The 13,606-nt window shown below is 45.2% G+C and overlaps 1 protein-coding gene across 1 annotated transcript in view; it reads left to right on the top strand.

The window, feature by feature from the left end:
• The window catches only part of SYNE2 (spectrin repeat containing nuclear envelope protein 2), a 799,180-nt gene that overhangs the window by 692,851 nt on the left and 92,723 nt on the right, over window positions 1-13,606 (top strand). The window contains exon 94 of the mRNA XM_053697281.1: window positions 4,349-4,474. Coding sequence (XP_053553256.1) covers window positions 4,349-4,474 — 126 coding nt within the window. The remainder of the gene's footprint in view (window positions 1-4,348; window positions 4,475-13,606) is intronic.

Here is a 13,606-nt window from a genome sequence, read left to right as displayed (position 1 = left end):
ACGGCTCATAGTCACACAGTACTGGGCTACCAAACCCTAGTTGTACGGCTCATAGTCACACAGTACTGGGCTAGAAAACCCTAGTTGTACGGCTCATAGTCACACAGTACTGGGCTACCAAACCCTAGTTGTACGGCTCATAGTCACACAGTACTGGGCTACCAAACCCTACTTGTACGCCTCATAGTCACACATTACTGGGCTACCAAACCCTAGTTGTACGGCTCATAGTCACACATTACTGGGCTACCAAACCCTAGTTGTACGGCTCATAGTCACACAGTACTGGGCTACTAAACCCTAGTTGTACGGCTCATAGTCACACAGTACTGGGCTACTAAACCCTAGTTGTACGGCTCATAGTCACACAGTACTGGGCTACTAAAACCTAGTTATACGGCTTATAGTCACACAGTACTGGGCTACCAAACCCTAGTTGTACGGATCATAGTCACACAGTACTGGGCTACTAAACCCTAGTTGTACAGATCATAGTCACACAGTACTGGGTCAGCAAATCCTAGTTGTACGGCTCATAGTCACACATTTCTGGGCTACCAAACCCTAGTTGTACGGCTCATAGTCAGACATTACTGGGCTACTAAACCCTAGTTGTACGGCTCATAGTCACACAGTACTGGGCTACTAAACCCTAGTTGTACGGCTTATAGTCACACAGTACTGGGCTACCAAACCCTAGTTGTACGGACCATAGTCACACAGTACTGGGCTACTAAACCCTAGTTGTACAGATCATAGTCACACAGTACTGGGTCAGCAAATCCTAGTTGTACGGCTCATAGTCACACATTACTGGGCTACCAAACCCTAGTTGTACGGCTCATAGTCACACAGTACTGGGCTACTAAACCCTAGTTATACGGCTCATAGTCACACAGTACTGGGCTACCAAACCCTAGTTATACAGCTTATAGTCACACAGTACTGGGCTACCAAACCCTAGTTGTACGGCTTATAGTGATACAGTACTGGGCTACCAAACCCTAGTTGTACGGCTCATAGTCACACAGTACTGGGCTAGAAAACCCTAGTTGTACGGCTCATAGTCACACAGTACTGGGCTACCAAACCCTAGTTGTACGGCTCATAGTCACACAGTACTGGGCTACCAAACCCTACTTGTACGGCTCATAGTCACACAGTACTCGGCTACCAAACCCTAGTTGTACGGCTCATAGTCACACAGTACTGGGCTACTAAACCCTATTTGTATGGCTCATAGTCATACAGTACTGGGCTTCCAAACCCTAGTTGTATGGTTTATAGTCGCACAGTACTGGGCTACCAAACCCTAGTTGTACGGCTCATAGTCACACAGTACTGGGCTACCAAACCCTAGTTGTACGGCTCATAGTCACACAGTACTGGGCTACTAAACCCTATTTGTATGGCTCATAGTCATACAGTACTGGGCTACCAAACCCTAGTTGTATGGTTTATAGTCGCACAGTACTGGGCTACCAAACCCTAGTTGTACGGCTCATAGTCACACAGTACTGGACTACCAAACCCTAGTTGTACGGCTCATAGTCATACAGTACTGGGCTACCAAACCCTAGTTGTACGGCTCATAGTCACACAGTACTGGGCTACTAAACCTTATTTGTATGGCTCATAGTCATACAGTACTGGGCTACCAAACCCTAGTTGTATGGTTTATAGTCGCACAGTACTGGGCTACCAAACCCTAGTTGTACGGCTCATAGTCGCACAGTACTGGGCTACCAAACCCTAGTTGTACGGCTCATAGTCGCACAGTACTGGGCTACTAAACCCTATTTGTATGGCTCATAGTCACACAGTACTGGGCTACCAAACCCTATTTGTACGGCTCATAGTCACACAGTACTGGGCTACCAAACCCTACTTGTACGGCTCATAGTCACACAGTACTGGGCTACCAAACCCTAGTTGTACGGCTCATAGTCACACAGTACTGGGCTACCAAACCCTACTTGTACGGCTCATAGTCACACAGTACTCGGCTACCAAACCCTAGTTGTACGGCTTATAGTCACACAGTACTGGGCTACCAAACCCTAGTTGTACGGCTTATAGTGACACAGTACTGGGCTACCAAACCCTAGTTGTACGGCTCATAGTCACACAGTACTGGGCTACCAAACCCTAGTTGTACGGCTCATAGTCACACAGTACTGGGCTACCAAACCCTAGTTGTACGGCTCATAGTCACACAGTACTGGGCTACCAAACCCTAGTTGTACGGCTCATAGTCACACAGTACTGGGCTACTAAACCCTATTTGTACGGCTCATAGTCACACAGTACTGGGCTACCAAACCCTATTTGTACGGCTCATAGTCACACAGTACTGGGCTACCAAATCCTAGTTGTACGGCTCATAGTCACACAGTACTGGGCTAGAAAACCCTAGTTGTACGGCTCATAGTCACACAGTACTGGGCTACCAAACCCTAGTTGTACGGCTCATAGTCACACAGTACTGGGCTACCAAACCCTACTTGTACGCCTCATAGTCACACATTACTGGGCTACCAAACCCTAGTTGTACGGCTCATAGTCACACATTACTGGGCTACCAAACCCTAGTTGTACGGCTCATAGTCACACAGTACTGGGCTACTAAACCCTAGTTGTACGGCTCATAGTCACACAGTACTGGGCTACTAAACCCTAGTTGTACGGCTCATAGTCACACAGTACTGGGCTACTAAAACCTAGTTGTACGGCTTATAGTCACACAGTACTGGGCTACCAAACCCTAGTTGTACGGATCATAGTCACACAGTACTGGGCTACTAAACCCTAGTTGTACAGATCATAGTCACACAGTACTGGGTCAGCAAATCCTAGTTGTACGGCTCATAGTCACACATTTCTGAGCTACCAAACCCTAGTTGTACGGCTCATAGTCACACATTACTGGGCTACTAAACCCTAGTTGTACGGCTCATAGTCACACAGTACTGGGCTACTAAACCCTAGTTGTACGGCTTATAGTCACACAGTACTGGGCTACCAAACCCTAGTTGTACGGACCATAGTCACACAGTACTGGGCTACTAAACCCTAGTTGTACAGATCATAGTCACACAGTACTGGGTCAGCAAATCCTAGTTGTACGGCTCATAGTCACACATTACTGGGCTACCAAACCCTAGTTGTACGGCTCATAGTCACACAGTACTGGGCTACTAAACCCTAGTTATACGGCTCATAGTCACACAGTACTGGGCTACCAAACCCTAGTTATACAGCTTATAGTCACACAGTACTGGGCTACCAAACCCTAGTTGTACGGCTTATAGTGACACAGTACTGGGCTACCAAACCCTAGTTGTACGGCTCATAGTCACACAGTACTGGGCTAGAAAACCCTAGTTGTACGGCTCATAGTCACACAGTACTGGGCTACCAAACCCTAGTTGTACGGCTCATAGTCACACAGTACTGGGCTACCAAACCCTACTTGTACGGCTCATAGTCACACAGTACTCGGCTACCAAACCCTAGTTGTACGGCTCATAGTCACACAGTACTGGGCTACTAAACCCTATTTGTATGGCTCATAGTCATACAGTACTGGGCTTCCAAACCCTAGTTGTATGGTTTATAGTCGCACAGTACTGGGCTACCAAACCCTAGTTGTACGGCTCATAGTCACACAGTACTGGGCTACCAAACCCTAGTTGTACGGCTCATAGTCACACAGTACTGGGCTACTAAACCCTATTTGTATGGCTCATAGTCATACAGTACTGGGCTACCAAACCCTAGTTGTATGGTTTATAGTCGCACAGTACTGGGCTACCAAACCCTAGTTGTACGGCTCATAGTCACACAGTACTGGGCTACCAAACCCTAGTTGTACGGCTCATAGTCATACAGTACTGGGCTACCAAACCCTAGTTGTACGGCTCATAGTCACACAGTACTGGGCTACTAAACCTTATTTGTATGGCTCATAGTCATACAGTACTGGGCTACCAAACCCTAGTTGTATGGTTTATAGTCGCACAGTACTGGGCTACCAAACCCTAGTTGTACGGCTCATAGTCGCACAGTACTGGGCTACCAAACCCTAGTTGTACGGCTCATAGTCACACAGTACTGGGCTACCAAACCCTAGTTGTATGGTTTATAGTCACACAGCACTGCACCTGCATATATTTTTTATATTTTAGAGTTAGCAGACTGGTAACCTATACTGATATTTCTCCACCCCTTACTATAAATGTATAAAACATTAACTGTAGTTTATGGTTAACTAGTTTGTGTCATTATTTATGATGCTTGCATTGTTTGAGAATAAGGGCTTACCTCAGTTTTAACTGTTTGTGTTCAGGAATGGCGCAGCTTTGAGCTGAAGGTTGAAGATCTGCGGACGAGTCTTCATGAGCTCAAAGTCAGAATTGACGATCCGCTTCCAAAAGTGCATGAGGAACTACAGAGAACCAAAGATAACACAAAGGTAGGAGCTGACTTCAGCGCTCGCAGGCCGTCTGCATCCGGATGGCTTTACTAAATGAACTTATAAAATAAATTATAGATAGGCTAATCTTATCTTTGTAACACACCAACTACATGGCTCCAGTTTCCTTGTAGCTGCACTATGAAAACCAAATTAGTGAAATGTTAAATGTAGCCACCAATCAGCAAGCACTACCCAGGTGCTGAACCAAAAATGGGCTGTCTCCTAAACTTACATTTCTAATTTTTCAAATAAAGTTACCAAGAAAACGAAGATAAATTGATAATGCTCTATCTGAATCATGAAATAAAAAAATGTGGGTTTCATATCCCTTTAAGATAGATATATTAATAAAATGCTATTTAGAGCTCTTATTGCGCTGTTCCTTGAACAAAGGGGTTAAACACAGTTGAAGGGACAGTCTACTTCAAAATATTTATTGTTTAAAAAGATAGATAATCCCTTTATTACCCATTCCCTAATTTTGCATAACCAACACAGTTATATAAATACACTTTTTACCTCTGTGATTACCTTATATCTAAGCCTCTGCAGGCTGCCCCCTTATTTCAGTTCTTTTGACACATTGTGCTCATGTGACTGCACTTGTTTGGTGTGATCTATCTCTGACCCCTCTGAGTGAGAGAGAGGATAAGACGCAGGAGCTGATTGGTTCATTTGTGCTCATGTGACTGCACTTGTTTGGTGTGATCTATCTCTGACCCCTCTGAGTGAGTGAGAGAGGATAAGACTGCAGGAGCTGATTGGTTCATTTGTGCTCATGTGACTGCACTTGTTTGGTGTGATCTATCTCTGACCCCTCTGAGTGAGAGAGATAAGACTCAGGAGCTGATTGGTTCATTTGTGCTCATGTGACTGCACTTGTTTGGTGTGATCTATCTCTGACCCCTCTGAGTGAGAGAGAGGATAAGACGCAGGAACTGATTGGTTCATTTGTGCTCATGTGACTGCACTTGTTTGGTGTGATAGATCTCTGACCCCTCTGAGTGAGAGGATAAGACGCAGGAGCTGATTGGTTCATTTGTGCTCATGTGACTGCACTTGTTTGGTGTGATCTATCTCTGACCCCTCTGAGTGAGAGAGAGGATAAGACGCAGGAACTGATTGGTTCATTTGTGCTCATGTGACTGCACTTGTTTGGTGTGATCTATCTCTGACCCCTCTGAGTGAGAGAGAGAGGATAAGACGCAGGAGCTGATTGGTTCATTTGTGCTCATGTGACTGCACTTGTTTGGTGTGATCTATCGCTGACCCCTCTGAGTGAGAGAGAGGATAAGACGCAGGAGCTGATTGGTTCATTTGTGCTCATGTGACTGCACTTGTTTGGTGTGATAGATCTCTGACCCCTCTGAGTGAGAGAGAGGATAAGACGCAGGAGCTGATTGGTTCATTTGTGCTCATGTGACTGCACTTGTTTGGTGTGATAGATCTCTGACCCCTCTGAGTGAGAGAGAGGATAAGACGCAGGAGCTGATTGGTTCATTTGTGCTCATGTGACTGCACTTGTTTGGTGTGATAGATCTCTGACCCCTCTGAGTGAGAGAGAGAGGATAAGACGCAGGAACTGATTGTTTCATTTGTGCTCATATGACTGCACTTGTTTGGTGTGATCTATCTCTGACCCCTCTGAGTGAGAGAGAGTGAGGATAAGACGCAGGAGCTGATTGGTTCATTTGTGCTCATGTGACTGCACTTGTTTGGTGTGATCTATCTCTGACCCCTCTGAGTGAGTGAGAGAGGATAAGATGCAGGAGCTGATTGGTTCATTTGTGCTCATGTGACTGCACTTGTTTGGTGTGATCTATCTCTGACCCCTCTGAGTGAGAGGATAAGACGCAGGAGCTGATTGGTTCATTTGTGCTCATGTGACTGCACTTGTTTGGTGTGATAGATCTCTGACCCCTCTGAGTGAGAGAGAGGATAAGACGCAGGAGCTGATTGGTTCATTTGTGCTCATGTGACTGCACTTGTTTGGTGTGATAGATCTCTGACGCCTCTGAGTGAGAGAGGATAAGACGCAGGAGCTGATTGGTTCATTTGTGCTCATGTGACTGCACTTGTTTGGTGTGATAGATCTCTGACCCCTCTGAGTGAGAGAGAGGATAAGACGCAGGAGCTGATTGGTTCATTTGTGCTCATGTGATTGCACTTGTTTGGTGTGATCTATCTCTGACCCCTCTGAGTGAGAGAGAGAGGATAAGACGCAGGAGCTGATTGGTTCATTTGTGCTCTTGTGATTGCACTTGTTTGGTGTGATAGATCTCTGACCCCTCTGAGTGAGAGAGAGGATAAGACGCAGGAGCTGATTGGTTCATTTGTGCTCATGTGACTGCACTTGTTTGGTGTGATCTATCTCTGACCCCTCTGAGTGAGAGAGAGGATAAGACGCAGGAACTGATTGGTTCATTTGTGCTCATGTGACTGCACTTGTTTGGTGTGATAGATCTCTGACCCCTCTGAGTGAGAGAGAGGATAAGACGCAGGAGCTGATTGGTTCATTTGTGCTCATGTGACTGCACTTGTTTGGTGTGATAGATCTCTGACCCCTCTGAGTGAGAGAGAGGATAAGAAGCAGGAGCTGATTGGTTCATTTGTGCTCATGTGATTGCACTTGTTTGGTGTGATAGATCTCTGACCCCTCTGAGTGAGAGAGAGGATAAGACGCAGGAACTGATTGGTTCATTTGTGCTCATGTGACTGCACTTGTTTGGTGTGATCTATCGCTGACCCCTCTGAGTGAGAGAGAGAGGATAAGACGCAGGAGCTGATTGGTTCATTTGTGCTCATGTGACTGCACTTGTTTGGTGTGATAGATCTCTGACCCCTCTGAGTGAGAGAGGATAAGACGCAGGAGCTGATTGGTTCATTTGTGCTCATGTGACTGCACTTGTTTAGTGTGATCTATCTCTGACCCCTCTGAGTGAGTGAGAGAGGATAAGACGCAGGAGCTGATTGGTTCATTTGTGCTCATGTGACTGCACTTGTTTGGTGTGATCTATCGCTGACCCCTCTGAGTGAGAGAGAGAGGATAAGACGCAGGAGCTGATTGTTTCATTTGTGCTCATGTGACTGCACTTGTTTGGTGTGATCTATCTCTGACCCCTCTGAGTGAGAGAGAGGAAAAGACGCAGGAGCTGATTGGTTCATTTGTGCTCATGTGACTGCACTTGTTTGGTGTGATACATCTCTGACCCCTCTAAGTGAGAGAGGATAAGACGCAGGAGCTGATTGGTTCATTTCTGCTCATGTGACTGCACTTGTTTGGTGTGATAGATCTCTGACCCCTCTGAGTGAGAGAGAGGATAAGACGCAAAGGCTGATTGGTTCATTTGTGCTCATTTGACTGCACTTGTTTGGTGTGATAGATCTCTGACCCCTCTGAGTGAGAGAGAGGATAAGACGCAAAGGCTGATTGGTTCATTTGTGCTCATTTGACTGCACTTGTTTGGTGTGATAGATCTCTGACCCCTCTGAGTGAGAGAGAGGATAAGACGCAAAGGCTGATTGGTTCATTTGTGCTCTTGTGACTGCACTTGTGTGGTGTGATAGATCTCTGACCCCTCTGAGTGAGAGAAAGGATAAGACGCAGGAACTGATTGGTTCATTTGTGCTCATGTGACTGCACTTGTGTGGTGTGATAGATCTCTGACCCCTCTGAGTGAGAGAGAGGATAAGACGCAGGAACTGATTGGTTCATTTATGCTCATGTGACTGCACTTGTTTGGTGTGATCTATCTCTGACCCCTCTGAGTGAGAGAGAGGATAAGACGCAGGAGCTGATTGGTTCATTTATGCTCATGTTACTGCACTTGTTTGGTGTGATCTATTTCTGACCCCTCTGAGTGAGAGAGAGGATAAGACGCAGGAGCTGATTGGTTCATTTGTGCTCATGTGACTGCACTTGTTTGGTGTGACAGATCTCTGACCCCTCTGAGTGAGAGAGAGGATAAGACGCAGGAGCTGATTGGTTCATTTATGCTCATGTCACTGCACTTGTTTGGTGTGATCTATTTCTGACCCCTCTGAGTGAGAGAGAGGATAAGACGCAGGAGCTGATTGGTTCATTTGTGCTCATGTGACTGCACTTGTTTGGTGTGATCTATCTCTGACCCCTCTGAGTGAGAGAGAGAGGATAAGACGCAGGAGCTGATTGTTTCATTTGTGCTCATGTGACTGCACTTGTTTGGTGTGATCTATCTCTGACCCCTCTGAGTGAGAGAGAGGATAAGACGCAGGAGCTGATTGGTTCATTTGTGCTCATGTGACTGCACTTGTTTGGTGTGATAGATCTCTGACCCCTCTGAGTGAGAGAGAGGATAAGACGCAGGAGCTGATTGGTTGATTTGTGCTCATGTGACTGCACTTGTTTGGTGTGATACATCTCTGACCCCTCTGAGTGAGAGAGGATAAGACGCAGGAGCTGATTGGTTCATTTCTGCTCATGTGACTGCACTTGTTTGGTGTGATAGATCTCTGACCCCTCTGAGTGAGAGAGAGAGGATAAGACGCAGGAGCTGATTGGTTCATTTGTGCTCATGTGACTGCACTTGTGTGGTGTGATAGATCTCTGACCCCTCTGAGTGAGAGAGAGAGGAAAAGATGCAGGAGCTGATTGGTTCATTTGTGCTCATGTGACTGCACTTGTTTGGTGTGATCTATCTCTGACCCCTCTGAGTGAGAGAGAGGATAAGACGCAGGAACTGATTGGTTCATTTGTGCTCATGTGACTGCACTTGTTTAGTGTGATCTATCTCTGACCCCTCTGAGTGAGAGAGAGGATAAGACGCAGGAACTTATTGGTTCATTTGTGCTCATGTGACTGCACTTGTTTGGTGTGATAGATCTCTGACCCCTCTGAGTGAGAGAGAGGATAAGACGCAGGAGCTGATTGGTTCATTTGTGCTCATGTGACTGCACTTGTTTGGTGTGATCTATCGCTGACCCCTCTGAGTGAGAGAGGATAAGACGCAGGAGCTGATTGTTTCATTTGTGCTCATGTGACTGCACTTGTTTGGTGTGATCTATCGCTGACCCCTCTGAGTGAGAGAGGATAAGACGCAGGAGCTGATTGGTTCATTTGTGCTCATGTGACTGCACTTGTTTAGTGTGTTCTATCTCTGACCCCTCTGAGTGAGAGAGAGAGGATAAGACGCAGGAGCTGATTGGTTCATTTGTGCTCATGTGACTGCACTTGTTTGGTGTGATAGATCGCTGACCCCTCTGAGTGAGAGAGGATAAGACGCAGGAACTGATTGGTTCATTTGTGCTCATGTGACTGCACTTGTTTGGTGTGATAGATCTCTGACCTCTCTGAGTGAGAGAGAGGATAAGACGCAGGAGCTGATTGGTTCATTTGTGCTCATGTGACTGCACTTGTTTAGTGTGATCTATCTCTGACCCCTCTGAGTGAGAGAGAGAGGATAAGATGCAGGAGCTGATTGGTTCATTTGTGCTCATGTGACTGCACTTGTTTGGTGTGATAGATCTCTGACCCCTCTGAGTGAGAGAGAGGATAAGACGCAGGAGCTGATTGGTTCATTTGTGCTCATGTGACTGCACTTGTTTGGTGTGATCTATCGCTGACCCCTCTGAGTGAGAGAGAGGATAAGACGCAGGAGCTGATTGGTTCATTTCATTTGTGCTCATGTGACTGCACTTGTTTGGTGTGATAGATCTCTGACCCCTCTGAGTGAGAGAGAGAGGATAAGATGCAGGAGCTGATTGGTTCATTTGTGCTCATGTGACTGCACTTGTTTGGTGTGATCTATCTCTGACCCCTCTGAGTGAGAGAGAGGATAAGACCCAGGGTCTGATTGGTTCATTTGTGCTCATGTGACTGCACTTGTTTGGTGTGATACATCTCTGACCCCTCTGAGTGAGAGAGAGGATAAGACGCAGGGTCTGATTGGTTCATTTGTGCTCATGTGGTCTCAGAAGCTGAAAGTGCATCTTGATTCATTTTCCTTTTAAAGGGACGGGAAACCCAAAATGTTTCTTTCATGGTTCAGAAGAACCTACAATTTTATACAACTTTCCAATTTATCATCAAATTGTCTTTGTTCTATTGGTATCATTTTCTGAAAAGCAAGGATGTAATCTCAGGAGCATGCACGTGTCAGCAGCACTCTATGGCAGCAGTTTTGCTAGAATGTGATACATATGCAAGAGCACTAGATGGCAGCACTATTTCCCACCATGCATTGCTCCAGACGTGCACCCTCTCTACCTAGATATCTCTTCAATAAAGAATACAATGAGAACAGAGCAAATGGGATAATAGAAGTCAAGTATGAACTTATTAGAAATTGTATTCCCATGTCCCTTTAAAGTCCGCTCTTTGCTGGCAATAGACTGCTGTTCCTCAGCTGAATACAACCATTGGTTGGTAGCAGCTATGCAGATATGCTGCCCATGATTGGCTCAACTCCATGAGCAGTGCATGCTGGTCTAATACTGACTTTTACTATGAGTGTAACGAGGGTAAACACATACCGCTAGTTTTAGAGTTCTGCGGCCAAAGGGGTGCGTTAGCTACGCATGCTTTTTTCCCCCCGCACCTTTTAAATACCGCTGGTATTTAGAGTTCACAGAAGGGCTGCGTTCGGCTCCAAAAAGGGAGCGTACAGGCATATTTACCGCCTCTGCAACTCTCAATACCAACAGTGCTTACGGACGCGGCCAGCTTCAAAAACGTGCTCGTGCACGATTCCCCCATAGGAAACAATGGGGCGGTTTGAGCTGAAAAAAACTTAACACCTGCAAAAAAGCAGCGTTCAGCTCCTAACGCAGCCCCATTGTTTCCTATGGGGAAACACTTCCTAAGTCTGCACCTAACACTCTAACATGTACCCCGAGTCTAAACACCCCTAACCTTACACTTATTAACCCCTAATCTGCCGCCCCCGCTATCGCTGACACCTGCATTATACTATTAACCCCTAATCTGCCGCTCCGTACACCGCCGCAACCTACATTATCCCTATGTACCCCTAATCTGCTGCCCCTAACACCGCCGACCCCTATATTATATTTATTAACCCCTAATCTGCCGCCCCCAACGTCGCTGCTACCTACCTACAATTATTAACCCCTAATCTGCCGACCGGACCTCACCGCTACTATAATAAATTTATTAACCCCTAATCCGCCTCACTAACCCTATAATAAATAGTATTAACCCCTAATCTGCCCTCCCTAACATCACCGACACCTAACTTCAAGTATTAACCCCTAATCTGCCGACTGGCCCTCACCACTACTCTAATAAATTTATTAACCCCTAAAGCTAAGTCTAACCCTAACACTAACACCCCCCTAAGTTAAATATAATTTAAATCTAACGAAATAAATTAACTCTTATTAAATAAATTAATCCTATTTAAAGCTAAATACTTACCTGTAAAATAAACCCTAATATAGCTACAATATAGATTATAATTATATTATAGCTATTTTAGGATTTATATTTATTTTACAGGCAACTTTGTATTTATTTTAACCAGGTACAATAGCTATTAAATAGTTAATAACTATTTAATAGCTACCTAGTTAAAATAATTACAAAATTACCTGTAAAATAAATCCTAACCTAAGTTACAATTAAACCTAACACTACACTATCAATAAATTAATTAAATAAAATACCTACAATTATCTACAATTAAACCTAACACTACACTATCAATAAATAAATTAAATACAAATAAATACACTAACTAAAGTACAAAAAATAAAAAAAGAACTAAGTTACAAAAAATAAAAAAAGAACTAAGTTACAAAAAATAAAAAAATATTTACAAACATTATAAAAAATATTACAACAATTTTAAGCTAATTACATCTACTCTAAGCCCCCTAATAAAATAACAAAGCCCCCCAAAATAAAAAAAATGCCCTACCCTATTCTAAAATAAAAATAGAAAAGCTCTTTTACCTTACCAGCCCTTAAAAGGGCCTTTTGTGGGGCATGCCCCAAAGAATTCTGCTCTTTTGCCTGAAAAAAAAACCATACAATACCCCCCCCAACATTACAACCCACCACCCACATACCACTAATCTAACCCAAACCCCCTTAAATAAACCTAACACTAAGCCCCTGAAGATCTTCCTACCTTGTCTTCACCACGCTGGGTATCCGTCCAGAGGAGGCTCCGAAGTCTTCATCCAAGCCCAAGCGGGGGCTGAAGAGATCCATCATCGGGCTGAAGAGGTCCATCATCAGACTGAAGAGGTCCATCATCGGGCTGAAGTCTTGATCCAAGCGGCGGCTGAAGAGGTCCATCATCGGGCTGAAGTCTTCTATCAAGCGGCATCTTCAATCTTCTTTCTTCCGGATCCATCTTCATCCCGCCGACGCGGAACATCCATCCTGGCCGACGAATGACGGTTCCTTTAAATGACGTCATCCAAGATGGCGTCCCTCGAATTCCAATTGGCTGATAGGATTCTATCAGCCAATCGGAATTAAGGTAGGAAAATTCTGTTCCAATCAGCCAATAGAATGTGAGCTCAATCTGATTGGCTGATTGGATCAGCCAATCGGATTGAACTTGAATCTGATTGGCTGATTCCATCAGCCAATCAGAATTTTCCTACCTTAATTCCGATTGGCTGATACAATCCTATCAGCCAATCGGAATTCGAGGGACGCCATCTTGGATGACGTCATTTAAAGGAACCGTCATTCGTCGGGAAGTCGTCGGACAGGATGGATGTTCCGCGTCGGCGGGATGAAGATGGATCCGGAAGAAAGAAGATTGAAGATGCCGCTTGATAGAAGACTTCAGCCCGATGATGGACCTCTTCAGCCGCCGCTTGGATCAAGACTTCAGCCCGATGATGGACCTCTTCAGCAGCTGCTTGGATCAAGACTTCAGCCCGATGATGGATCTCTTCAGCCCCCGCTTGGGCTTGGATGAAGACTTTGGAGCCTCCTCTGGACGGATACCCGGCGTGGTGACGATAAGGTAGGAAGATCTTCAGGAGCTTAGTGTTAGGTTTATTTAAGGGGGGTTTGGGTTAGATTAGGGGTATGTGGGTGGTGGGTTGTAATGTTGGGGGGGGTATTGTATGGGGGGTTTTTTTCAGGCAAAAGAGCAGAATTCTTTGGGG

This window comes from Bombina bombina, chromosome 1, assembly GCF_027579735.1.
Source record: "Bombina bombina isolate aBomBom1 chromosome 1, aBomBom1.pri, whole genome shotgun sequence".
Classification (NCBI taxonomy): domain Eukaryota; kingdom Metazoa; phylum Chordata; class Amphibia; order Anura; family Bombinatoridae; genus Bombina; species Bombina bombina.
Note: the sequence above shows the minus strand (reverse complement) of the source record. Positions and strands in the feature narration are given on the sequence as shown.